The sequence below is a fragment of the Oenanthe melanoleuca genome, chromosome 13 (assembly GCF_029582105.1).
Source record: "Oenanthe melanoleuca isolate GR-GAL-2019-014 chromosome 13, OMel1.0, whole genome shotgun sequence".
NCBI classification, from domain to species: domain Eukaryota; kingdom Metazoa; phylum Chordata; class Aves; order Passeriformes; family Muscicapidae; genus Oenanthe; species Oenanthe melanoleuca.
In genome coordinates, this window is record NC_079347.1 from 17,812,904 (window position 1) to 17,840,459 (window position 27,556).

The 27,556-nt window shown below is 37.4% G+C and overlaps 1 protein-coding gene across 3 annotated transcripts in view; it reads left to right on the forward strand.

Moving 5' to 3' along the window:
• The window catches only part of GABRB2 (gamma-aminobutyric acid type A receptor subunit beta2), a 145,970-nt gene extending 119,097 nt beyond the window's left edge, over window positions 1–26,873 (forward strand). For 2 of the 3 annotated variants that reach the window (XM_056502534.1, XM_056502533.1), the window contains 3 exons: window positions 132–284; window positions 3,403–3,647; window positions 20,688–26,873. In XM_056502534.1, the coding sequence (XP_056358509.1) occupies window positions 132–284; window positions 3,403–3,647; window positions 20,688–21,035 (746 nt within the window). In that variant the 3' untranslated portion in view covers window positions 21,036–26,873. Of the gene's footprint in view, window positions 1–131; window positions 285–3,402; window positions 3,648–16,473; window positions 16,525–20,687 lie in introns of all 3 variants that reach the window. The other variant, XM_056502532.1, reaches the window with a different exon arrangement.
• Window positions 26,874–27,556: the final 683 nt, after the last annotated feature.

Consider the following 27,556-nt stretch of genomic DNA (forward strand, 5'->3'; position numbering starts at 1 on the left):
CTGAATGTCCTGGATATTTCAGCTCTGTGTGTATAATGTTGAATGAAAAATATAACAAAAATGACAAAAAATAAAAATGTTTTCAGGCATTATACAAATGAATTATGGCCATACCAAATATTCTCTTGTAGGTGCCTACCCAAGGCTGTCTCTCAGCTTTAAACTTAAGAGAAACATTGGTTACTTCATTCTGCAGACCTACATGCCTTCTATTCTGATCACTATCCTGTCCTGGGTTTCCTTCTGGATTAATTATGATGCTTCAGCTGCAAGAGTTGCTTTAGGTAGGCATTTTTACACATTTCATGCAGTGTGCATTAGCTGAATGGTTTTTCTAGCTTCTGGCTGAGTGGATTGTGCATTTGAAAATAAAACAAAATATATTAGATCTTTTTATGTCTGGCTTGTTAAGCTTTGTATTATTTGAATCAGCGTTTAAACCATCAGAATTCAAATAAAAAATTAAAATTATTTCATGTCTGAATCAGCTAACTGTATAATCATTGTAACCAAAATTAGCCTAATTGTCTCAACATATTCTGTTCTTTTGCTGCTTGTTTTTTCTCTGAAAAGAATGCACTTAGTTTGCTTTTGACTGTGGCAGTCCAGAACACATGTTCACATTGTGTTATGGATTATAAATTGCTTTTTCTTTCAGGAATTAAATGAAGTTTTCCTGGGGTTGTATAGGTCACTTTGTTGCTCAACCTTACATTAAGGGAGGAGGCTGTACCTCAAATCCTGTGTCCAGTTCTAGGCTCCTCACTTCAGGACAGACATTGAGGGGCTGGAGTGTGTCCAGAGAAGGGCAGCAGAGCTGGGGAAGGGTCTGGAGCAGCTGGGGGAGCTCAGCCTGGAGAAAAGGAGGCTCAGGGGGGACCTTCTTGCTCTCTAAAACTCCCTGGGAGAAGGGTGCAGCCAGCTGGGGGTTGGTCTCATCTGCCAAGTAAAAAGTGAAAGGACAAAAGGAAATGGCCTCAAATCATGCCAGGGAAGATTTAGATTAGATCCTAGGGGAAATGTCTTCACCAAAAAGGTTTCCAGCCCTGGCAGAGGCTGTTCTGGGAAGTGGTGGAGTTACCATTCATGAAGGGATTCAAAAGATGTGTAGATTTGGTGCTTGGGAACATGGTTTAGTGGTGGCAGTGCTGAGTTAAAGATTGGATTCAATGAACTTCAAGGTGTTTTCCAACCTAAACTATTGTAAGGGTCTGATTATTTTTTTCCTTACTGTTACCTTAAATTTCAAAATCAAAAGTGTTTTCCAAGTTAATCTCTAGAGTGTTTGTAAATCTCATCACTAGTCCCATGTGTGCCTGTTTATTCTGTGCCTCTCATCACAAGGAGCATGTTACAAAAATAAATATCTATTGCCAAATTTTGTCTAAATCAGACTGATTCCTGCCAGTATAGCTCTTATATAGCTAAAATAGGTAAATGCCCATAAAATATGCCATTGAGAATTTGACATTTTAATGTTATAGAATATATCTGAGTTTTACCAGACCTTTCTGTGTAGCATTTTGCCTTAAGAATCTGAGACTGCCAACATGCTGAAAATGCTGGAGGAAAGCAAGATAAAGTGACTGTAGCCTGTAAATTTTAAGTGAGACTCATTACAGAAGGTTGCAGTTTAGCTGGTTAAAAATACACTTATGGAATCCAACTACTCTTTGGTTGACTGAGCTCAATTTATTAGAGGTGCAATGTTTTTCATGCTATGCAAAAAATCCAAGTCCAAGATAAGGGTTGAACAAGATGTTCCTGAAAAAATTCAAACACAAAGAGGAAATCTATAGAGTGTGGCAGCAAGGTCAGGTAGCCTGTGAGAAATAAACAGAAAAAGTCTGAGCAGCCAGGGATCATGTTGGGTAAGCTAAAACCCTAAGGCAGAACTAAATCTGTCCAGGGATGTCAAAGGCAGCAAGAAAAGCTTCTGTGTAGGTACATCAGTGCTAAAAGACAGTGAGGGAAAATGGAAGTCCTCTCTGAAAGGAAGCAGGTGGCCTGGATACCCAGGGCCTGGAGAAGACTGAGGTACTGAGCACATTTTTAATGCCTTGCTCTCATGGACAAGTGCCCAAGTTGCAGAAGGCAAAGGCTGGGACTGGGAGAATGAAGAACCAGCTGCTTAAGGGATCTTGTCTGAGACCCTCTAAGGAACCTGGGCATCCCAAGCACGAGTCCTTGAGACCTGAGGGAACTGGCAAATAAATTGACTAAAACTCTGTCCATCATATTTGAGAAGCCATGGCAGTCTGGTGAAGTTTCACTGACTGGAAAAGTGGAAGCAAAGCCCATCTTTTTAAGAGGAGGAAAGAGAAGAAGACTTGGGGAACTACAGAACTTTTCAGTCTCACCTTGGTACCTGCCAAGGTCGTGGAGCAGATCCTCCTGGAAACTATTCTAAGGCACATGGAAACTTGGGAGGTGATTGATGAGAGCCAACCTGGCTTCACTAAGGGCAAGTTGTGCCTGACCATGTCTGTGTCCATCTGCTACTAGTGGAATGAGGGAAGAGAACTGATGTCATCTACCTGGACTTGCACAAAGCATCTGACACTGATATGCATGGGATCCTTCTCTCTAAACTGAAGAGTTCTGGGTTTGTTGGATGGACCACTCAGTGGATAAGGAATTGGCTGGATGGCTGCACTTAAATCGTTGCAGTCAATGGTTTGATGTCCGAGTGGAGACCAGTGACAAGTGTCCCCAGGGATCTGTGTTGGGACTGGTGCTGCAACATGGACAGTGGGATTGAGGGCATCCTCAGCAAGTCACTGAGCTGTGTGGTGCTGTCCACATGCTGGAGGGAAGAGATGCCATCCAGAGGGACCTTAACAGGCTGGAGAGATGTCACAGAGATAACTGTGTGACTGGAGCACCTCTCTCTATGAAGACAGGGAGTTGGAATTGTTCAGCCTGGAGCAGAGAAGGCTGCAGGGAGATTTTAGAGCACCTTTGAGACCCTGAAAGGGCTCCAAGAGAGGTGGAGAGGGACTTGGGACAAAGGGGTATGCCTTTAAACTGACAGCTTGTGGATTTAGATTAGATTTTAGGAAGAAATTCTTCACTGTGAGTGTAGTGAGACAGTGGATCATGTTGCCTGAAGTAGGAGATTCCCTATCTCTGGAAATATTCAAGACCAGGGTGAATGAGGTTATGAGCAACCTGTGGAAAGTTGGAAAGTTCTCTGCCCATAGTACTAGATGGTTTTGAAGTTCCCTTCCAACCCAAACCTTTCTAGGATTCTAAGAATATGGACAGAGGTTAGAAACATCTTTTTTCCACCAGGGAAAAGACTATATTTTTCAACTCTAGCATTTGAATAGCATAAATTATTATTCTAGAAAAGAAATTAAAACTATTTCAATCACTAGACTTCTCAATTCTTTTTTCCAGGAATCACAACTGTGCTCACAATGACAACAATTAACACCCATCTTCGAGAGACTCTTCCCAAAATTCCATATGTGAAAGCCATTGACATGTACCTTATGGGGTGTTTTGTCTTCGTTTTCATGGCTCTGCTGGAGTATGCTTTGGTCAACTACATCTTCTTTGGCAGGGGGCCCCAGCGTCAGAAGAAAGCAGCAGAAAAAGCTGCCAGTGCCAACAATGAGAAGTTGAGAATGGATGTCAATAAGGTAAACTGTAATGGGGACAAATCTGTAGCATTTCCCCAGGAAAGCAGACTCTCACTTCTGTCAGACAGTGCTTTAAAATGTAATTTCTTGTAGGAAATGAGTGAAGTGTAATTATGATGACCTTGGCATAGCTCAGCAGTGAGTGCTGCCCTCTAGCCTGGAAAGCTGAATGGCTTCTTTCTAAAGCATGCAGTCAGTGAAGCTTTCCTGAGAGATGGTTCCTTAGTCAGAATTTAGACTTGAATATGTGCAATCATTTCCAAAGGAATAAATCCAAAATGATGGCTGTATATTCTAGTAAAGGCTGTATGGAACATTGGAACTGAAACCTAAATTTAACCTGCTTTCATAAATCTTTCAGATGAGCTGGGTAAGAAATATTTGCCACAGAAGTGTTTAAAGCTTGACAAGTTTGAATATTTTCAATGTATAATGGGCCAGGATACTATTGACTAAATGAGGAACTTCTCAGAAATAAACCATCAATGTGCTGTGTACTTAATTTTGAATCTAAAAGTGGCCCCCTAGGGATGGAGAATTGAGGCAGAAAAGATATTTGCCAAGATACGCACTTCAGGGAGAAGTGTCCATTATGCTTAATGAAAATGGGGCACTTATCATAAAGCACTTGTAATTTATCACTTTGACCATTTTGGGATGAATATCACAAAGTGGCAAATCTGTGCTGAATGCAGAAATGTTCTCAGTCTAAAATGTATAAACTTTCACACACATGCAAAATTGGAAAGTTAAATAAGGTTGAATTATGTTTGGGGGGTTTTCGGATATTTTTTTTTTTTTTTTGTTAGGGGAATCTCTTTGAGTTGTAATTCATCAGGATAGTCCAAGGAGAAAAAAAATCAAAGTCAGAATAATAAAAAAAAAAATCTGCTTTAAAAAAACCCAAGGGATTATTTGTCAATTGGAAACTTAAGTTTCATACAGCTCTAGTAGTGAAATTTCTAATGTTTGTTCAGAACCTCTACACACATAGTGGGCCTGCAGACAGAAGAGTATTTTATTCCAAAAATCCATCACATGTTGATGGCACAAAATAGTTTTATAGGTTATAGTTTGTAAGAAGGAGAGTTATATCACCATGGTTCAGATCTCATCCATTCACTGGTTTATTTTTTATTTTTTGATTGGAGAGGAAATGTTTTTTAATGAATGCAGGCATACTCATAAGGATGAGTTTAATTTTGATGTTATGTTAATATATATCATCTTTTAGCATTGTAAAGTTCATGAAGACACTGTAATGTGTTTTTATTTCTAGCAGTGATTTTTCAGCAATGAAAAAAAAAATCTGTGAGTTTTATTTAATTTGTCAAGGGTTTTTTTGTTTTGTTTTTAAAATTAAATTTCACTTTTTAAAAAATGCTATAAACTGCCCTGTGAGTAATTTTGTAAGACTGGGCCTGCATTTACCTAAGTCTTTTCTCTGACATCAATGGAAATTTAAGATCCATGGGTGTCAGAGTACCACCTCTAGCTGAGGTATTTTTTGTTCACTTTGCTTTACTTGTGGTGTTTTCAATATTCTTGTTCATACAATAGATCTTTCAGCTGTGTAACAGAATAGCTCAAGTCCAGTAGCAAATTGCTGACCATGAAAAAGAATTTGAAAGCACTAACTGGTGTGCTAATCCAATTCACCAGGCAGAGTAAATTAATTTCAATAACTGTTGCAGAAATTGAACAGCTACACAAGGTACACTGTGGAACACAAGTAACAACTTTATATGATTTGTATTTTTTTATACTGAGCCTTTTAGTTAATGTGCTAGTCTTACTGTGCAGAGACTGCTCTGGGGAGAAGGAAAGGAGCTCACAGCTGTTGTTTGACCAGCAGCAAGAAAATGTATTAATATTTAATGGATCTGAATATTTTTTCTATTAAAGGGAGACAAATATTATGTAATTGTTTTCATTTTTAAGAATCAAAAAGGGGTCTGAAGGGCTGAAATTAGTTCAGAAACAGTTTTTCATAAAGTCCAACATATTTTAGAGATGGAATCTCACAAACATTCCATCTTTAACTAGGCTCCAATAGTGAAGGACTGATTTTGCAAGGTGTGAGTGTTCTTTTGTGATACTACAAGATTCCTCTTGAATCACTATGTGCAATATTATGAATTCATCAGAATCAGATACTATATGAGAGAAGATTGATGCCATGAGGAATAAACCTCAAAACAGGAGGATGGAAAACTTCTACAGAAAACAACTTCTGTTACTGCATTCAGCATTGACACTGTAAAAGAGGCAGATGAATAGTTCCTGGAACTGCTGCTTATAGTGCAGCATCTTTGTTTATACTTTATAGACCAGAAAATCCATAATAGTTTTATTGAAATTCCAACACTCTTGGTTGGTAACAATCTCATACAACTTTCAGTCAACAGAAGGTGGTGAGAGGAGAGGTGCTGATCTGTCCTCTCATCCACAGCTGCTTGCAAAATCAAAGGAGAAGTTAATTCATGCTCCCTTTATGCTCTTGAATTCTCTTTCACAGACAGATTCCAGGGTGGACACAGGCACTGGTAATCTCTGTTCTTGCTTGGTGTTACTCAGAAGATACTAGAGAGCCTGCAACACTCCATGATTGCTGAATCCATTGCAATCTCTTGGAGATTTGGTGACTCAGGTGTTCTCTTTTTTCTGTTAGAGTGAACTCCATCAGGCTGCCTGCAGAGCTTCCCCATGGCAATTCCAGATGAAACTGTGCCCAAATCTTTCATTTCATACCAAGTTTATATCATATGCAAAATATGGTAGCTTGGGGTTTGTTCTGTTGGGTTTTTTAATCATGGAATAGTTTGAGTCAGCAGGGACCTTTAAAGGTCACCTAGTCCAACCTTATTTTAATGAGCAGGGTCATCTTCAGCTAGATCAGGTTGCTCAGGGCACCATCCAATGTGACCTTGGATCCCTGTTTCCAGGGATGGGGCATCCACCACCTCTCTGGGCAACCTCTTCCACTGTTTCATCACTCTAATTTAAAAAAAAAAAAAAAAAAAAAATCTTCCATCTATCTAGTCTGAATCATCACATAAGATATATTACATTTTCAGAGACTGTTGATCCTGTTTGGGGTAATGGAAAGGTAGAGAAGGAATTGGGCCTATATCTTGATTTGCTTCTTGGATGCTGAAACCTGAGTAATAACATCATGTAGAAATTGAAAGAACATAAAGCTCAAGGAAGATTCAGACTCAGTTACCAGCAGATACACTGCCACAGACTTTTTAAATCATATTGGACTTGCTTGATTTTCTTTCCAGTGGGTTCAGATAAAAATGGCTGTAAGTATAATCATTCCACTCTTGAAACTTCTCAAGCTGCATTTAGCAGTTTGTTCTTTTACTCTAACTCATCATCTTTTGCCTTGTCAAGACTAGTTTCTCTTTCTGTAAACAATCATGTTGTTGCTTCTAGGTAAATCACTGGTTTTCTTCTTACTCTAGACACCCTTCATTTATTTGAGATAGCATTCACATAATTTCCTCACCTCTTTTTTCAAGTTTTTCATCTTATGTCTTGAAATGCCTTTCTTGCCTTGGTAGTCTCAGGTATTGTTATGTCTTTTTATTCAGTTTATTTATTATTGAACTTTTATATTTAAGACTGTTGATGATCATCAGTGTTCTTTTGGTACTTTGCATTTCATGAATCTTGATACTAATATTGTCTTGCTTCTTGAAGATGATTAACAGATACATTAAAATACAGGGCAAATTGTACATGCATCTGGGACATGTTATCTCTTCTGTTTTAAGATAATGTGTACCAAAGGCTTTACTGAAATCCATAAATCATGTCTTTTTATTCAGTAGCTACATACAAATGGTCTAGAAGGATTTGGTCTAGAAGCCTCTATGACTCTCTTTTTTCTTTTCATTTAATTTTTTTCTTGTTGTTGTTTCCTTTTGGGATAGAAAGGTGCAAGGAGAGGGAAACAAGCTCCTGTCATATAACTCTTCAGGTTTTCTCCCTGTGAAGTCTGGCTTTGTCTCCAGGAAGATGATTCACCTAACCACAGTTTCAGTGTAGAGTCTCTACAACTGTAAATGATTTCTTATGCAGATGCCCAGCCATTTTAATAAGTTTCATTTCTGTTATGAGAGCTCAGATAATGAGTTTCTTGGTGCTCTCTCAGAGCTGATTTATTCCCCTTAAATTTTTTCCAGAGTCCAGGAGCCAAGTTACTTTTGCTAGTTTTTAAATTTACTCTTAATTTGGTGTTTCTGATAGTTTTACCTTGGATGTTTCCACCTCAGAACTCTGATTTAGATGAGCTTGCTGATGCTGACCATTGTGATGAGTCTGATATATCTTCTAGACATTTGGTGTCTGATCACCTGCCAAGTTCTGTATTTTCCATATGTGTTCCTAAATTTCCTGTCAACCAGCTTCTTAAGCTGCTGTTACATCTATTGCTGTTTTTTCTACAGTTGCTCATCTGACTCATTTGATCCAAACTACTATGTGCATTAATTGACTACTCTCAAAGCATAAGTAGGGTGAAAATGCTCTTCAATATCAATTAAATCTGTATTTGTTATTCTGGATAGATCAGAAAACCTCTGTTAGAGTGGTAAAACCAGGACTGTCACTTTAAAGACCGTGGTAAATGAAAGGCTGACTCTTCTTCCTCTGTAAAGAAGTGTTTCTTGCCAAGTGTGTGTTTGACAAGAGTGATTCCCATGGAAAAGCAGCTCTGTCCATCCTCTTCCAGAGCATCAGAGGCTGAAACCTGTCAGGCAGCAGCAGAGATGACACTGCCTGTGAGTATTGGGAGCACTTCATACAGGAAGACTCTCATTAAAGGAAGAGACAGATCTGTCTCTTTAAGGAGGGCCTGGTCAGTCTTTTCTTCAACATCACTATCCAGGATATTCCCTAGAAACAGGATATGATACTTTCTTTTTTTAACTCAGATATCAAACCTTACAGAGGCATTACCACATAATGATTTGGTGCACATTTCTTCCATTTCTAGTCCTTCTAATTCTTACCTGTATGTAATATAGATCATGTATATCATATAGGTAGTTATTTCTAAATTATATTTTCTTTATAGTTAAATAATCTAGTTTATAAGAGTTAATTATTTCTAATTAACATTCCTTATATAAAATTTCTTAGCTACGTTCTTTCAAATAATTTGATCTGCCACTTCACAGAAGCAGCATGATGTTTTAGATAATGTAAAATACATGTAAATACTTCACTAAATGTGGTTTTAGATTGGATGCAGTTGAAGTAATCATTAAAGACTACATGTTTCCAACTTAGCTTAAAGTACAGAGAATGCTCCAATACACCAGCAATATACCTGAAGTACATGAAAACATAAGTCACATAAATAAAACTACCTTTAATTTTGCAATCATACTCTGTTATTGTGAGCAGTAAATCAGCAATTTCCCTCTGGGAAAGAAGGAAAAAATGTTAGCATATTATGCATGCTTTGTAAAACTGTTTATACAGATTTATTCAGGCATTTTCCTTAAATAAATGTGAAGTGACATTGCTAACCTATGCATGTTTAGATAAGGTTTCTTTTCTGAACACAAACACTTTTTTAAAATATACTGAGTGTATTTTTAAAACAATGAGTAATTCTTTACTCAGACCTCTTTGTATTACATAATGTGTTCAGTCAGCACACCTGAAAGGGACAGTGCATTGCTGCTCATAGTGCAAATCATGAACAAGGGAAGCTGCCAGACTAATGGCATTTTTCAATCCAAAATTTGGGTACCAAGAACCAAATGGAATATGATAATGAGTTTAAACACATGTGAATAGATTTGAATACAATAGGAATGTTCTCAAAAAATAAATGAAGGGCTCAGGGAGCTAAGAAGGTTTAAACAATTACAGGTATCTTTGCAATTCATTGCCCTCTTGGCCCACTGCTGTTGGATCTGGATTAGCACAGGGTTGCTAAAGGAAGTGAGATGGCAAACCAACAACAAATAGAAGCTTAACCTGCCCTCAGATTCACTTGGTAACTTTTTTCCCCTTCAAGGTGTCCCAGCTGCTGAATTTTTCCCTACAGCTTTTTGACCAAGGAAAGGATTTGACCGAGTTTAGCTGGAGAAGTTCAACAGTTTTCCTCAGATCTTTCACTCTAAGGGAACTCCACTGAGTTATCAGAGCTTTGAGACAAATAAGAGCATGCAATTACCTGTTTCATGAGTGGTGACACCTAATTATATCAGCTACTGGCAGTCTGAGGATGACTGGCAGTTGTATCTAGCAGGAAAATGGGGCCCCCACAGCATCCTCCTTCCCCAGATTCCCATTTTCAGATTCACTGTCTAATGTATGGGTGCTCTTGGAGCAGGAAGACTCAGAACTTTCTAGTCCACTGTGCCAGAAAAGCTCTGTGTTACAGCAGCACATTTGGAAATGGCACAGACAGCTCAGGTGCTGGTGTGCTACCTGACATTTCCCATGCACCACTTTACTAGAGGATAACTGGAAGAGCCTTTGTATTTTTTTTTTAAATCTGTCATATCCATAGATGTCTCTAGGAAAGGAGTGGTGAATTAGAAGTGTGTTCACCTGAGCCAAAGTGAATGCACTGATCTGTACCTGTGGCTTTTTGCAGCTTGTGATGGCTTTCAGTGCACTGCAAACAGACAAGGTCACTCTCTTCTATTTTCAGGCTGTGGTGTGAAGATGCATTAGCAGGGCTGTAGGCCCAAGATAACAGACCTTGCTCCAAAGCAGTGCTCCAAAACAATTAGGCTTGGCTAATGCCTTTATTTCCCCACTGATTTACTGCTGGCTTGCCACTGGCCTTTTCAGTTCATAGCAATATTTGTTCATTTCTGTCTGAAGAAATCATATGATGCATCTTCAGGGCAAAGGTACCTAAAACCAGTCAGTACCTATTACATAGAATGGATGAGAGGTGCTTCTAGTATAAAACATGAGTAAGCATATATAACATGTTTACAACAAGATGTAAAAGTTTTTGGTAAAAAGAGGATTTTTGAACTGGCTATATGCACAGACTCAGTTAATAAACTGAGCAGGATATTAAAACACTAAGGCAACAGGAAGCTCTTAAAATTTCAGTCTCAAATCCTTACTGCTCTGTATTGCTGGAGCTAATGATGCCACTGTCCAGATGTCAGTGAAAGAATTCATCCTTTTTCTTCCTCTCCAAGGAGATTTTTCCTTTTGTTTGCAGTACAGGTAAAGCTGCACGAGGACTCATTGTTGATCCAGGATCATTCTTTACACAGCAGTTTATTGAAGGACATCTAATAAAGTAGGCATGGATTATGAAAGCTTAGCCTTTCTCCTAAATTTACATTCATGCATTCTCAAGGAGCAGCTTGCATATGAAACAGTCTGCACAGAGTGTTTGGCCAGCCTCTTTGTGTTTTATCAAACCAGGGTTTAGACAGGAGTGAACTCTGAGGAGGTTCCAGTTTTAGCTCAGAGCACTTTGCAGAAGCAGTCAGAAGGTGATTTTCCACAATCTGTGCTGGTATTCCACATGACATCTGAATAAAGGTCAAGTCAACTGCATGAAGCTTTTTTTGTCCAGTTGCACTCCTTTGAATGCCATATTTAATTAATGTAAGACCAGTGCCTGTGCACTTGTTTAAAGCACATTGCTTTTGTGCTGTGACCCTAAGCAGAACACAGCCTGTGACCCTGAGCAGAACACAATTTCTAGTTCATAAAAGTATCTCTTAGTGCAGTTTAGGTTTTTATATCAAGTTGTGAAGAAATAAGACACAATAAAGGACAAATTATGTACAGTGTAGTAGAAGAAATGTATGTAGCTGTAGTCCAGAAGGTGTGTCTAGCTAGGGAATGTGATGAATTGATTTCAAACTGAAACACATCAGCCCTAAAGAGTTTGTTGAGGTTTAATTCAGCAGCCAGGAGCTGGTAAATTTCTATCCAAAACATAAGTTGTAACTGCAAGTAGTATGTACTGGAGAAGGTAACCTAGTTGTGCTCATGAATTTTTATATCACTGGATTATGTACACTTGGATGTCACTAAGTGGTAAAAATATTATTATATTGTTGTTACAGTGACTGTTTGTCAGTCTGTTACATGAGAACACATTCTAAAGACTCCATCCATTTAGATGCATTTAGAGGCATCCATTTAGACAGGCAGAAATTGAATACTTACTTTTTTCTTTTTAAAATCATGGTAGGGTTTGTAGTGCTTACACATATGCTAAATTTAGTGAAACAGTCAAGCTGGCCTATGAAGACCTATGTTTCTTGGTAAATTCACTTAGTTACAAATTCTTTTGGGTTCCACTGCTTTCCCAGAATTCTCTGTATAGAGAAAGACACAAGGAGTTAGTTTTGTGTAACTTAGGAAAACGTTAGGTATGTAGATTGGTAGGATTATGGCTAAACTAAGATATGTATATATAGAGAAAATATATGTCTACATGTGAATATTTCTTTTTTACTTCTTAGAAACTAGTTTTAAGAATATTTCTGTAATGATAAAATGTTGTACTAGAACATGGAATTCTATGAGTTTTTGTATTCTTATGTCTCTAGTCCTCTTTTAAGAAGTGTTTTCTTCTCCATGTAAAAAATTGTCAAGACTTCTCCCTGAACTTAGTTCATCTTAAAGCTGTGTGCAAAAAGCTGCATACCTGTCCTTGCTCATGTTCTCAAAACAAGCTCTGTGTTCTGGTAATGTGGTTGTCAGACACTCAACACTTGTGGCCTGAAGGATGCAACAGTAAAGGTCACAAAGCCTAAATCAATGTGATTTTTTTTTTAATGTAATGGAATTTTTTTGGACCACTTTCTGTCCATGTGTTTTATAAGTATTCAAAATATAATATGTTTAATATGAGCTCAAGATTGAAATGAAAACTATAATCTGGTTTTTATTTTCCCTAAAATTAGTGCATACACTAAAACAATCAAATATAATGCAACTTCTAAAATTATACATAATATTGGTATATATTTTGCATATAAAGACATTTACTCAGAAACAGATTTTAAATGACTAGCCATATCTTGGAAAGTTTCTTCATTCTTGTCACTCATTTTGAAAGGAGTGACAAAATGTTAGAGTCTCCCAAGAAAAGCAGACTATCAGTGTATGAATAAATCATGCAGGAATATTTTAATTTAGTCAACATTTTTTTCTCATAATTTTACAGCAGAAGACTTTTCAATTGAATAATGTCAGGACTACTCCTCTGAGCCTTGCAGTATCTATAGCTGTGTAACTGTCTGCTTCAGGCTTTTAAATCAGCACTGAACTCATCATATGAAATACCTTTCTGAATCTTTTTTAATTTGGACATTTGTTATAAAATGTTAGAAATTAATCTTTCTTTTCTTACAACAAAATATTCTCAGTGATTTTTTTTCTCATAGAAAAATCTCAGGAATTTTCTTTTAGTTTTGTTGTTGAATTAGTTGCAGTTTCTCTCCAAGTTTTCTCCTTGAACCTCTTGCTGTCTCTGAACATGTTTGTCTTTGGGCTGGGCCTAAGAATTCTGTCTTCTCCAAAACCAGAGGCTCAAATCTGTTGACAAGTGAGAATATCATGGTCAGATATATGAAACTGGTAGACTGCCTTTCAGTCCACCCACCTTCATGATAAGAATATGCTGTATAGTTCTTTGCACATTATATATGGCTTCAAACAAGAAAAATAACATTTTTAGTATATTTTTACAGAAGCTGTTCTAGAGGAGCAACTTAACAAGCTTATTTTTACCAGCTAGTTTCTGTTTCAAAACCATAACTATATCCAAATTACACCCTAGAAATTTTGCCAGTTGTGGTGATGATGGTGCTTGATCCATTTTTTATCTATCATGACATTTTCTTGTACAACCAATTTTGCTCTGTTTCTGTAGTAGATTTTTGATGCTAGATATATCTGCTAAATTATATTTTGTAAGACACCATAATGGGAGACTTATGATTGTCATGGAGTCTTGATGAAAATTTGATTTTATTTATCACAGATGGAAGTGAGCAGCTTTTAAGATGCAGGTTCTTGCTGATGTATTCTTCATTTATATTATCTTCAAGAAAATTAATTGTATACTTGTAATGATTATATTTTAATAAAGAAATAACAAATAACTTCTTCAGAGCAGTATTACTAAGAATCTGGACTGCCTAACACCTTGGTTTTTGTGAAACAGATTTAAGCTATTGTTAATTGCTACCCCAGAAGTCTTCTGTTCCAGATCACCTGCCTTTGCTTCCTCCTATATGTCTCAGGAGTAAAAAAATGGTTGCTGAAAATTGTATTTGAGAAGACATAAGATGCAAACTTCAAGCTTGTTGAATTCTGTGCAGTAGTTTGAACAAGTTCAGATTTCATGGGTTTTACTCAAATGCCATCAAACCAAAGATGCTTTAGCCTCTTGCATTTTATCTGGGCACTCATTTTTCAGTGCCTTAAATACAGAATCCCATGTTTAAGTAATGCATACCAACAGGAAGTTATGTTTTCAACCATTTCTCCAGAACCCTACAATACTTGCAATTAAGTTATTGATGTTTTATAGATAATGATCAAGAAGTCACATATATCAGAAGGTAAAAATGGATGTCTAGTAATTTATTTGCAGGTATATGCAATGTAAGAGCAATGTTAAAGCTCCATGTTCACATCTTGTATTATTTCCTCACCTTGTTTTTTTTTTTTAACTCTTACAGATTTCTTGCAGGGGAGCAGGGTGTGCTTAGACTTTTAGTCTTTAAAAGGTCAAGAACCTGAAGAAAATCCTTCTGTAATTTGTAGAGTTTCTCTGAATTTTCTGACCTGAAATCAAGTGAAGCAACCTAAAATTATAAGTCTAGCCAATTTTACTGTCCTCTAACTGCATTCCTTACATCCTGATCCCAATCTTAGGTGTATAACAATGCATGCTAGCCTGGTTTCATATACTATAACTACAATACTGGCAGTAAACTGAGTTTTGTACAGACAATGGAAATGCAGGTTTTGTTGCATTGTTAAAGACATTGTTTCATATATAGATATTTTTAAATATTAGGCATTTATGTCTCATAAATTTCTATAGTTTTATCTGGCTTATCAAGTCCAAAATATCATTATACCTTTAGGCAGGTGCCCTTTGGAAATCATTAATTGTTTTTTCATCCAGAGTGAACCCAGCAGCAGCTTACACAGAGCTGTCTACCTCCCACACATTGCCTGTGTACTCAGGGCTATCCCCAGAGCTCAGTGGTTCCCACTTAATAAGTCAGACCTTGCTGATGAGGTGGAAGGTCCCTATTACATGTAAAGTGCACATCACACTTTCACCTGATGTTACTAGAGCTCCTGTGACTAGTCAGGAATGGAATATTACTGGTTTTCCAAGAAAACTTCAGCTTTTCAGAGGTGGGAAACTATGCTATAGATAGTAAAGTCTTTATCTATAATAAATTTAATTATATATCTAGACACGTCATGTAAGTCTTCATTGAGAATGGGATCTTTGTTTCTGTATTAAGTTCTTGAGAATGCCACTTCATAGGACATATAGCTGCTAAATTTCAGGTTTTAATCTTTCTGATAGACTGGGAACTTCCAGTTTAGAATTCATGGTTTAGCTCATCAGGTTTTGTTTTTGTCTAATGGCAGCTCTACTTAACAAAAAGATATTTCTTTTTGATTTACAACCATTTTGTTTCAAAGGATTTTTCTGTCAGGAATTCTATCTCTACTGTCTATTTTATACCCAGTTTCTGAGCCACTGTACCATAATATGAGCCATCAGTTCCTGCCTGCAGTTGAAGGTTAGAGGTGAAAATGAACAGTGTATGAGAAAGGAGAAGTGTCAGTGTTCTATCTTTTCAATTCATCAGTATAAATTTCTCTCGTATTATAAAGCTGTGTTTGGCAGAACAGCAGAGCATAATCACTAAGGAACTGATTTACTGAAAGAAATCATTTCAGAGGTCGGGTCATCCTTGGAGAATTCCTAATGAATGTGTGTGGGAGTTGCATTTTCCTTGTATTTTACAGTAGCTAATGTATTTTTGTAAAAGGAATTCCTCAAGAAAGCCATCATTTTGGAGTTTCTAGTTATAAGGAAGAATATATAATGGTAACAATTCTATGCTTTCCTCTGTATTCCCTTTGTTTGAGACCTTTAAAAAAGTCATAGCTGCTTTCAAGGCTCCAGAGTCAGCTTTTCTTCTGTTTGACCTGGACCTGTAAATGAATCATTTCCATAATATATTTTGTCATTCACATATAAGATTGATTTATAAAAACCGTACTGTCTTGCATGGTTGCTGAGTTCTGGTCATTTCTCCTCCACTTCTGCCTTCACCTTTTATTTCCATAGTACTTGCTGCTGCTTTTTCTTCATCTTCATCTTCCCTTCCTTTCTCGTCCTGGGAATTTCTCCATTAAGTTTGAACTCTCCTGTTCACCATAAATAGTCTAGTTCTATGGTTGAACAATCCTTCAGCACCAGGAGATCTTTTTAACCTTTCTCCACCTCCTTTTGAAACACCTTTTACACTTATTTTCCCCCCAGAATAATTTTAATAATTGTTTTCATATCATCATATCTTCCTTGGTCAAATGACCAGTTGGAAAAAATACATTTACATCACAACATTATGTTACCTTGAGGAGCAGAGCAAGGCAGTAAAAGCACCTCTGAAGCCAGAATGTACCTAAGCTAATTGTTGGCTTAGAGGTCCCTATATATTTTAATTACTTCTCCTACTATTATCCTATAGTGCTTTAATTTTAAATGAAAGATAATAGCTGCCTTATCTCTAAGGAAACTGGTCTTGATTTTATTAACTTACAGGACAGAAGAATAATTGGCACATATCATTGTCCAGAAATGTATTCAACAAAGGTATCTTTCATTGTTTTCTAATGTTTTTATCCTCAGAGATGTAAAATTCAGGTCTTGACCAGTTATGGTCATTAAAGATCCCATGGCACTTTTTTATAGCGTGGTCATTTCAACACCAAGCACCTGGCCAAATATCAATTTATGTAACTGTTGTGCTTACCCAGCATTCCCCACCACCACTCACCCACCCCATAGTTTCAATTGGCTACAACATTCTCCATTTCCTCGACTAAAATAAAGTGTGTTGTTCTGCACTGTCAGTCACCACATTTCACCTCAGAGGTGATTGTGCTTCACTGGGATGTGAAGTGGTTCTTCTTTCTGATGCTTGTAAAGCGCTTTGGGATCCTTTTGAATGGGTGGTGCTGTCTACAATGAATGTAGTTAGTTCACTGTCATTCTATCTCAGGTATCACTGTGTTACAAAAATATGTTTCAGTTAGAGTTGGGCGAATCTACATAGTGGAAAAAGCATTCCCAGCTCTCTCTAATCTGACAGGGAACCTTTTCACAAAGGTTGAAGAGTTAGATCCCTTCCCTTCCCTTCCCTTCCCTTCCCTTCCCTTCCCTTCCCTTCCCTTCCCTTCCCTTCCCTTCCCTTCCCTTCCCTTCCCTTCCCTTCCCTTCCCTTCCCTTCCCTTCCCTTCCCTTCCCTTCCCGGAAACTTCCCTTCCCTTCCCGGAAACTTCCCTTCCCTTCCCTACTCTACCCGGAACATTCCCTTCCCTTCCCGGAAACTTCCCTTCCTGGAGACTTCCCTTCCCGGAAACTTCCCTTCCCAGAAACTTCCCTTCCCGGAAACTTCCCTTCCCGGAAACTTCCCTTCCCGGAAACTTCCCTTCCCTTCCCGGAAACTTCCCTTCCCTTCCCTTCCCTTCCCTTCCCTTCCCTTCCCTTCCCTTCCCGGAAACTTCCCTTCCCGGAAACTTCCCTTCCCTTCCCTTCCCTTCCCTTCCCTTCCCTTCCCTTCCCTTCCCTTCCCTTCCCTTCCCTTCCCTTCCCTTCCCTTCCCTTCCCTTCCCTTCCCTTCCCTTCCCTTCCCTTCCCTTCCCTTCCCTTCCCTTCCCTTCCCTTCCCTTCCCTTCCCGGAAACTTCCCTTCCCGGAAACTTCCCTTCCCGGAAACTTCCCGGAAACTTCCCTTCCCTTCCCTTCCCTTCCCGGAAACTTCCCTTCCCTTCCCGGAAACTTCCCTTCCCTTCCCGGAAACTTCCCTTCCCTTCCCTTCCCTTCCCTTCCCGGAAACTTCCCTTCCCTTCCCGGAAACTTCCCCCCTTCGGAAATTCTAAACATCATGAAAAAATGCATTTATTCTAATGGTAAATTTGTTATTCCTGATATAAGAGGGTCAGATTAGTGCTCAAGAAACAACTGAGCTTTGTGGTGCTTACCTGGGTACTGTGACACTTGAAGGTTCGCCCATCACTAATATTTACTGTATTTTGCATTATTCCTTCTGAAAAAGTCTTGGAATATTGAAAAATGCTGTGCTTCAACTCTGATATGTGTGTGATATGTACAGAGGATGACATTTTTCCATAGAAGACAGTTTAGAATATTGCTTAATGTTTTCTCTGCCCAGCATCACTAATCTTACTAACTGCTTCCAAGATTATCAGACATCTGCAGCATTTAGCTGCATTAAGAAAAAAAGTTGACTGGAGTGATATCATGTCACTGAAACATGCCTGTGTTTAACTCTAGCAGACTAATACAGCCTGTCTTGCATGTGTGTTGCATAGAATGTATGCAAGTACATAAAGAGAACTCAAATTTCTAATATCATTGCAGATCAAAAGGATACAATATTTATAAAATATGTAAAAAAAGTCAGCTCATCCTAAGAAGATTTAATATGTGAAAAAATTGTTGGCACTAAAATCTTTCCAAAAAGAGTATCCTAGAATGCAATATTGAGCTGAAAAATAACCCAGCCTCTGGGCTAAGGGGTAAACCCATTACATTAGTGGATGTTGTATCAAACTTCCCCTGATGTCACTGGAACTAAAACTTATTTTCTTGAGGTTATATAAAAATATAGAAAATGTAATTTCCAAATGACTTTGCACCCCTCATTTAAGAAACTTACCTCTTGGGATTTTAGGGATCAATGAATGCCAAATGCCTGTAATTAACTGTTTTATTTTTAAGACCATGAGAGTCTTAGGATTGGTCTGAGATCTAATAATAAAAAATGAGATCCCCTTTTATTGTAGCCCAAAAATCACAAAAGAATTTTCCAAGTAAATACAATCATTAGAAAATAGTGCTTGAAAATCATTATGAGAAGTTTCAGAGATCTATTTGAAATCTTTTGCAGATACATGCTTTTGTTGGAATTACAATAGCAGAATACTACTTTTACCTTGGTTTTGTTCAATGCAGATGAAAACTGATTTGATGGCCTACCTGGATAGAAGCAGCTTCCCTCACTAAGCTCAATGTCTTGCTACAGAGTTCTTAAAGGAATTTTCGAGTCCCAGCTCAACTTTCCCATTTTTCTAGTGCTTTTCAAGTAAAGATTGATTTCCCAAACATATTCGGAATTTCAAAAATTTCATGTGGTTTTGATGAAAAGCAAACAAAAATGAAAGATTTTGGCTATTTCACACTGAGTCATGACATTTGATTTATAACTAAAATATAATGAAACTAGAGGGGTGCAAACTCAGATTCAGGAGGAAAAGTGAGAGAGAGGGAAATCTGTCATCTCAGCAGCACTAGTTTTTGTGCATCACTTCAACATATGTAATCACTCAAATGACAGTGTTTCAGTAGGTCCAAAGTACCTTTGTGAGTGTCTGATTTCTCAGTTCATAACACTGTGCAGAGAGTGCTACTAAAAAGCAACTAATTTAAACCAAGTTCTCTCATCTTGCCATGGTAAATATTACCTAGGGGTTTAATAATGGCAAATTCAGTCTGCACTGGGCAGTGCAGGGAGGCTCCTGCTGCTGCAGCTAGTTTCTAAATCTTAAGGAACATACCAATACCCTGTTACTGTTTAGAAATCCAAAAAAGTCAGTTTTTGTGCCTTGAGTAATAATCAAAGAATATATTCTGTACACTATAATTAATGATGTGGCTGAGTTATTCTTAAAAGAGCTCTGGGACAGTTATTCCTCTTATTTGGCCTGGAGTATATCTGCACTACCATCACTAATTCAGTGTAATTAATTAGCTTCTCATTAGCTATTATTGTTTTTAAGTACTTTTAGTTAATTGTAATCTGTTATCACACAATTCAAAATACATGCTTAGAGGGAAGGCTGAGAAGAATTAGAACTTCCTAAATAACTTTTATTTGTTTTCTATAAATGGATTCTTTTTAAAATCTCCTACCATACTCCAGATCTTCTTCAGATTGCCTAAGAGTGGAATTTAGCTCCTTATCTTTGAAATCCTCTTGATTGTCTAAGGGGTTTCTCTACAATATTGCTTTAATATTTTTTTTTCACTGAATTGCCTTTAAAGACTGCAGAGTAGCTAAATATACCCATTGAAACAACTGTTCAATGTACATTTGATGTGATTACATTCTGCATATCTTTTTCCTTGCTTGAAATTGCAGATCTCTGCTATTAGAGCAGCATGCTATTGCAGCATGCATTGTATTTATTAAATTTAATATTTCTGGGGCACGGAGTTTCCACATAGCTATAGTTAGACTATGCCATTGCCTTTCCCCAAGTAACCAGCACTGCTGTTTGGAATATGGGGACCTAAAATGTGCATTTTCTTGTGCAGTGCTGTGTACCTCATTCATGGAGGCAGAGAGACCTCGTGATTAATGGAAGTTTATGTCAGAACCAAAACTTCCATTTGAAAGAAGAAAAACCAAAACAAAGCAGATCCTTTTACATTCAATTTCCTTCCAAAACCCTTGAAAAGTTCAGTATTTGCCCCAGATATCCTACTCTGTGGCAGAATCCCACTTTCAGGAGCTGAGCATGTTCTCTGTTTCCAGGTATTGTTTGTGCTTGCTGAACATTATACTATATTGGCCCTATTTCTCCTTGAGGTCACAAATAAATGATAATAAATATAATCACAGCTATGCTTAGAGTCTTTAGGCTGACATCCAATAAATTAGCATGGCTTCAGCTTGCAGCTGCCTGGGCTCCCTTTCTCTCCCCGCTAAATCCGCTCTCCCGTTTTTTCCAGATGGATCCCCACGAGAACATTTTGTTGAGCACGCTGGAAATCAAGAACGAGATGGCTGCCAACGAGGCCGTGATGGGGCTGGGGGACCCCAGGAGCACGATGCTGGCCTACGACACGTCGAGCATCCAGTACCGCAAGGCGGGATTGCCGCGGCACAGCTTCGGCCGCAACGCGCTGGAGCGGCACGTGGCGCAGAAGAAGAGCCGGCTACGGCGGCGCGCCTCGCAGCTGAAAATCACCATCCCCGACTTGACTGACGTAAACGCCATCGATCGGTGGTCCCGCATCTTCTTCCCCGTCGTTTTTTCCTTCTTCAACATTGTCTATTGGCTTTACTATGTGAACTAAAGGAGCAAAGCCACGCGGGAGGCAAGAACTGCGTTTCTCTTCAAATCGGTTGTACAGCCAAAAGTGGGACTTGGAAAAATTCTATTCAGGACAAAAAGTTATTTTAAAACACCTTAGTTGCTGGCCCGCTCTATGGTCTGTTTTTATAATGTTTTGGTTGTATCTGCTAAACCATAGATATTTTAAGTTGAAGTATGGACATATCCCCTTATCAAAATATAAGTGCATTTTGAGTGTAAAGGCAAATAGGGTTTTGAAAATCACTTCTGTCTCATTGTCCTTCACTCTATTTTCTTTGTTTTTCTACTTTTTTTTTTCTTTTTTGTAATGGCCATTTCAGTTTAGTGGTACAAATTATAGAGCAGCATTTGAGAAACAAGTTTTTAATTTTAACAGCAGTACATGCCATTCTAGGAAAAGTGCATATCCAAGGCATGCATATACACTTGAGAGTATACTGCTTATGAAACACATACACTTTATTTTTTAAATGTGTAAACTTGAAAACAAGTAGTGCCTATCATCTTTCCAAGATGATGATGGTCAGAGGTTTCCCAACCATATTCAGGTATTTTCTTTTATTTATGGAAAGAACTGAACCTTTGACTGATAATATTGGGGTTGGGTGTTTGCACAGAAGCTGAAACAAGAAGCACTAGTGTGTTTGTATTTCAGGGTCACAGTGACTCACAGTCACAGTGACTGTGTTTGGGATGAATAGAGGAATGTATGGACAGTATAAGAATGCATCAGCACTGAATGGGTAGATGCTGCTGGGTTATGTTGAGGAAAAGAAATCTGTCCAAAGTGCCAAAATTGATTGCCCAAATAGTAATTCTATAGGTGGCTGAAGGAAACCAGTGGTGCCCTGTCATTCTCTAGGGCAGGGAGAGTGAGAGAGCAATTAAAAAGTGCAGGGGCAAGGAGACTGGAGGCTACATATACATAAAAGTGTGTTTGTGTGTATATATATATATATATGTATATACATGGTGCAGATGAATGTTGTCAGTTGTGTACAGCTTAGTTCTGAGAGAGTCATGTGGAGTTGTGTGATTTCTTCCAAGTTTTCATCTTCCCAGCATTATGCTTCCTGCTGTTGGTTAAAGGTTCTGTACCTTTCAGCAGCTGAGATCTGAGCATACATATTTCTGTACAAGAGGTACTAACAGGGTGTTTGTTTTCTCAGTCTGGATTAGGCAATAACTTTTCACTTTTTGTTTTCCTTCATGCACTGTTCTACAGGAAAGGAATTCGTAGCAATCACTTTAAGAGTTTAAGTAGATTCAAATGTTTCCTACTTAGAGTAATTTCCATTGAAAAAATAGAAACTTTGTTTTTCTTTGGGAAACTTTATTAATTAAATGGTTGAGTTTTTTCATTCTGTTGAGCTTTGTTTTTACAGGCAAAATAGAATAGAAAAAAATAATTTAGACAAAAAAATGTTGTCACTTATTCCACTGTGGAACTCCTTTTGTAATGAAAACAGCAGTCACAAGAACTGTATAAAAAGTAAAATTTCTTGATGGCTTTTACTAGATTAGATCCCCAATATTGTTTGACATAATGTTCCAAGAAGAAAAAGCCACATCTGTTGCATCCATACTACCTCTCATCTGTGTAGAAATTTTTGAAAGAAACTAGAGAATATAAACTTTTTCAGGGTACTAAAAAAAATCTTTAGAATATGTTTCATAAAATATTTATTTAATTTTTTTGTTCTTACTTTAAAAGAGTAATTGTCTTACAAATTTCTGTGGTTTTATTTTTGGTTCCCCCCATCCCCCCATTTGACAGTGAATGATATGAATAGGAGTAGAATGGTTCTGGGAACCAATAGGCAAATATTCTGATTTTTTTTTTTTTTTTTTTTTATCATTTCTTATGCTTATTTCTGGCTCAGCTAAGAGAGGATAGTTTCAGAGCCTGGGATGGGATTTGCAATATACCCTACCTGCCAGGAAGTTGTGTACATTCACAAACTGCCTCCAGGCTCAGACTCTGCAATATGTAGAGACAGGTTTTCCTCATGTGATTAACTTTCTAAGTCAAAATTTTGCTCTTTGGTTCACATACTTAATTTGTGACTGCTTTTCATGCATAATGCAATAACCTTTGTAGATGCCCTTGGGATTTCAGCTGATAGGTATGAGTCATGTTGGATTTTTTTTCCCCATTTTAAGAAATGGAGCATATCAAAATTTAGTATTTCTCTTCAAAGTCTGTCCTTTAAAAATTATATTAATTATCTTAAATGAAAGCAGTCTTATAGTATTCTTCTGTACAAGTTTTTATTTCATTGCAGAAATTGCTGACAGCTCCTTTTATTGTTTCACAGAAGCAGAGTGTGACTGCAGGGAGCTCACAGCCTGTCTGTGGTTGATACACATCAAATATAAAACCTTACAGGGAATATGTTGACTCTCTGCATTGGTAACTGCTTCAGCTACAGAATCCACAGAGATCGAATCCTGGAACTGCACATTCACTTTTCTGAAGCTACAGTACAAGCCATAATACTCTCTGACATTGCTGTTCAGAGAGTGAAAGAAAATGTTTGGTTTCTGCTCAGGTGTCACTAGGAAAGATAAATTATCTGTGGGGAAGGAGCACTTTTGCTTTTACTATGTTCTTCTGGCTATTAATGTGATGTATAAAATTAGTCAAAGAGAAAGATTCTACCATTTTGTACTAAGGCTTAACACTGTGATATAAAAAGATGGGGGTGAGAAAGGCTGGTGAGGCACTATCAAGGACAAAGCATGACTTGAGCCCAAGGTAAGCACTTACTCCTGAGATACTTGAGTGAAAGTGGGAAATGATGCCAACATACATGAGATGTGGGGTTTGCTATGTGTGCTGCCCTCCAGGTAAACTAGAATAAATTTGCTTTTACTTTAGAATTGACCGAAAATGAATATTCGTGATCTTTTTAATCATGTTAAGTGGTGTTGGTTTCAGTAAACAAAATAGCAAAGTTAATAATTTAGATAAAACTTGTAATATAATTATAGTTGCACATTTTATTGTTCTATTAGACATAATAGCCAGCAATTAAGGTGTTTTTCATCTTTGTGAAATTCATGGGGGAATTATGACTATAACATGGCACAGTTTTAATGAAATCTTTGAGATCAATCTGTAAATATATACTGTACATGACTGCTAGTAAGTATGATACACATTTTCAGAACTGAAAAAATTCATGCAACATATTTCTGTGTTTGCATAAGGAATGTTATGTTTCTATCCTATTGCAGTTCAATGACTGGGAAGAAAGACTCAAGCAATGACATTGTGACAATTTCTTTTCTCATTCCCAGGGGAGGAAAACAGAGTCCTAGATAACAGCATGTGAATGAGTTCTTCAGAGTTCTTACATTCTAATAAAAAAAAAAGACATAAAATCTGTAAGGTACAAAAGCACAATGCATGGAGAAAATGAGTGGTGGCCGCACACCTGGGGAAGATTTCCTATTTATTTCAGAAAAACATGCATTAAAATTAAACCTCAATTAATTTTCACTATAATTATTAGGCTGTGTTCCAGTCCTATAACACAATGCTAAACTTAATGGAACAGATGTGAAATATTTTCCAACTGTATGTGCATATGGACATACTCCCAATGTCTGTATGGACATATGTGTGTGTATATACACATGCTGAGTACATACATATATATATGCACACACATTCACATGGTGTGTTAAAGGAATAAGCTAATAATAGTTTTGTTTCTACCATCAACCAGTGTATGAATATATTTTTGAGAAAAAAAAAAAAAAAGATTAATGTACTTAGGAAAAAAAAAAAAACCAAACAACTTACTCTACAGGGTAACTGGGCATTTCTACATCAGCAGAGCTTATGGATTGTATGGAGTGCTGCACCGTTTGACATGATGATAGTACTGTACCTCCTTGCATCTGGAATTAGACTAGTCCTCACATTGCTTGCCTATTTCTTCTCTCTCTTTTTATAACAGCATTGTCCACTAGTAAGTTTTCAAAACCAACAAATTCCTTAGGGAACCAAGAAGAAAAAAAAAAAAGACAAAAATAGTAACTATTTCTAGAAAATAATCTAGGGTGGGATGGCCAGGGTACAATACTATATCAGTAGTGGTCAAAACATTTTGCTATGTGTATATAGAACATACAATGTGAGCAACCATAACTTAAGCTGAACGTGTGTAAATATTATCAGGTTTCTTAAACATTTTTAACTTCTAATTTGTACTTTATGGTAAGGCAAAAAGCTAATTCTACTTATGGTTTAGGTTAATGTGTCCTAAAATTATGTAAATAATTAAATAAGCTGTAAATGAGCAGTCGATAGATACAGTATTTGTTTAGTGACTTTTTTTTACTAAGTACAATAATTGCAGTGCTCTAGCAGAGTAATTTAAACACCCTTTTGCATAAACAGATTTGGACTCCAGATATAAAATAGTACAGGAAGTGCTATAGTATAAAATAGCCACTGTGGCAATGTTTCTGCTGGCACAGATTCTTTTGTATGGTTAAAATATTCAGGCCACACACTCAGTACTCAGATCAGCCAAAACAAGCAGGGCCTGGTTTTCACTTACAATAATTCACCTTCATGTTGCTCCAGTGAGTGAAGAGGTGAAGGTATCCAAGGGTAAGTGAGAATTCAGCTGTTGGTGATTTCATTACAGAAGCCTGCATATTGCATCTGTCTGATTCTGAAATCTGTCTCTTATGGAATTTAATAGTAGGCTTATATTCTTAAATAATAAAAAAAAAAAATACAGGATGTTTGACTGTCATTAGATAGCATGGTCCCCCAAAGCCAAAGAACCTTCACTCTAGAAATGGTTTGAAGGGGAAATCTAAAAAGTCACTGCTTAACACCAAAGGTAAAGCTTAGTAAAATGCACTAGGAACTTTGTCTAAATTTTTAAGAAGCAAATGGAATGTTGTTGATCAAAAAGACTGCCCTATTCTACTTTGTAAAAATACTAATAATTTAAAATCCATTATATAAAATTGAAATAGATCATCTCTACAAGAATATGCAACACTAGCATTTCATAAATATAAAATTATTTTCTTTGTAAGTGCTTTGACAAAAAAATGAAACTTAAATGATGAAAAATCTCACCTCTACTTTCATACTAAGGGTTGTATTTTTTTAATGTTTTTCAGACATGAGGTCATCTATTACAATTTGATAGCATTTTGTATGTTTTCACTGTTCCTGTCATTTGGCAGATACTCACCAGGATGTATGGTTCATGGTCTCTCCTGTTACTTTCAGTTGAAGACAGAAAGAACATTTGAAACATGATTAATTCTGACAAACTGCCTATGATTTGACTTCTCTCACGTTTTTATTGGCATGGGTGTTTAAATGGTTCTGTTAGTACTGTCTTTGCGCAGTTCTGAGTTATCTTTTACTTAGTACTATTGATTTCATAATGTAGTAATCATCAGCCTTACTAATGACCTTGTAGCCTTTCTTATATGCACATAATGCACATTTTCCAATGGCTAGAAAATGCAAAATACTAGTGGATATCATTGCATCAGATCTTCATGTCTTTCTCAAAAGGACTGCTAACCTCTGGGATATATGAGGTAGTAAAATGATGATTGTAAATGAGTAGCACATAAGAGATATTTTCTTGAATTTAAAATTATTGCAGCCAGTTTCAGCATGTAAATATATAATAATGTTGGCTAGTGTGTAATTCTTGAATTTAAAAATATAAATAAAGAAAACCTAAAATATGTACATGTAGTTGTGTTATGTTGGGCAGGCTCTTTCCTCAAAGCTGCAGTGAAGTGAGTAACTCTGAGTTTGGGTCAGAAAGGGACTCAAGTAAAGTGTTGAGGCACCTGAAATGTAGGTGTAGGATGGGAAGGGGAACCATAACATGGTGTTAATTTGCCTGTGCAGCCCTTGGAGGACTTGAGTGTCTGGGGAGTGTAAGCAATGTACAGTGAGAAGCCTGGTGCTGGTCAGTACAGAAATGCTGAGAGGAGGGGGAACAGCTGAAAAATCTCAGAAGTTCAGTATTGCCTCCTCAGAGTCAATTCTTGTGAATCTGTTACTGATGGAGAGTTGCTGGTGTCCCCCTTACAGAAATATGGAAGGTTCTGTTAGCAGGGGGATGGTTTTTCCTTCTACAGTAAATTGTCTTAAATCTGAATATGTGGACTTCAAATATGGAAATCTCAAGTTTCATGCCTTCCTGTTCCTACCTGGGCCTCTAACAGGAGAGATTCTGCAAGACAAATTATTGTCCCTTTCAGGATGGTGGATTTAGATTTTCCTGTTGGAGAGGTTCAGTTGAAGAACAATTCAAGATGAGCAGAGCAGAGGAGAGACCAGTCAGGCTTGGTCATGAGAGGCTCCTGGACAGGGCTGTGGCAGGGATTAGAAGCTGGGTGCTTTGTACTCCAATGTCCACTAATGCAGGTCTGGTTTTGCTGTTTCTTTCTGTCTTAGTGGAATCTTGAGCCTTAAATATACCTCAGACTTGCACTTGT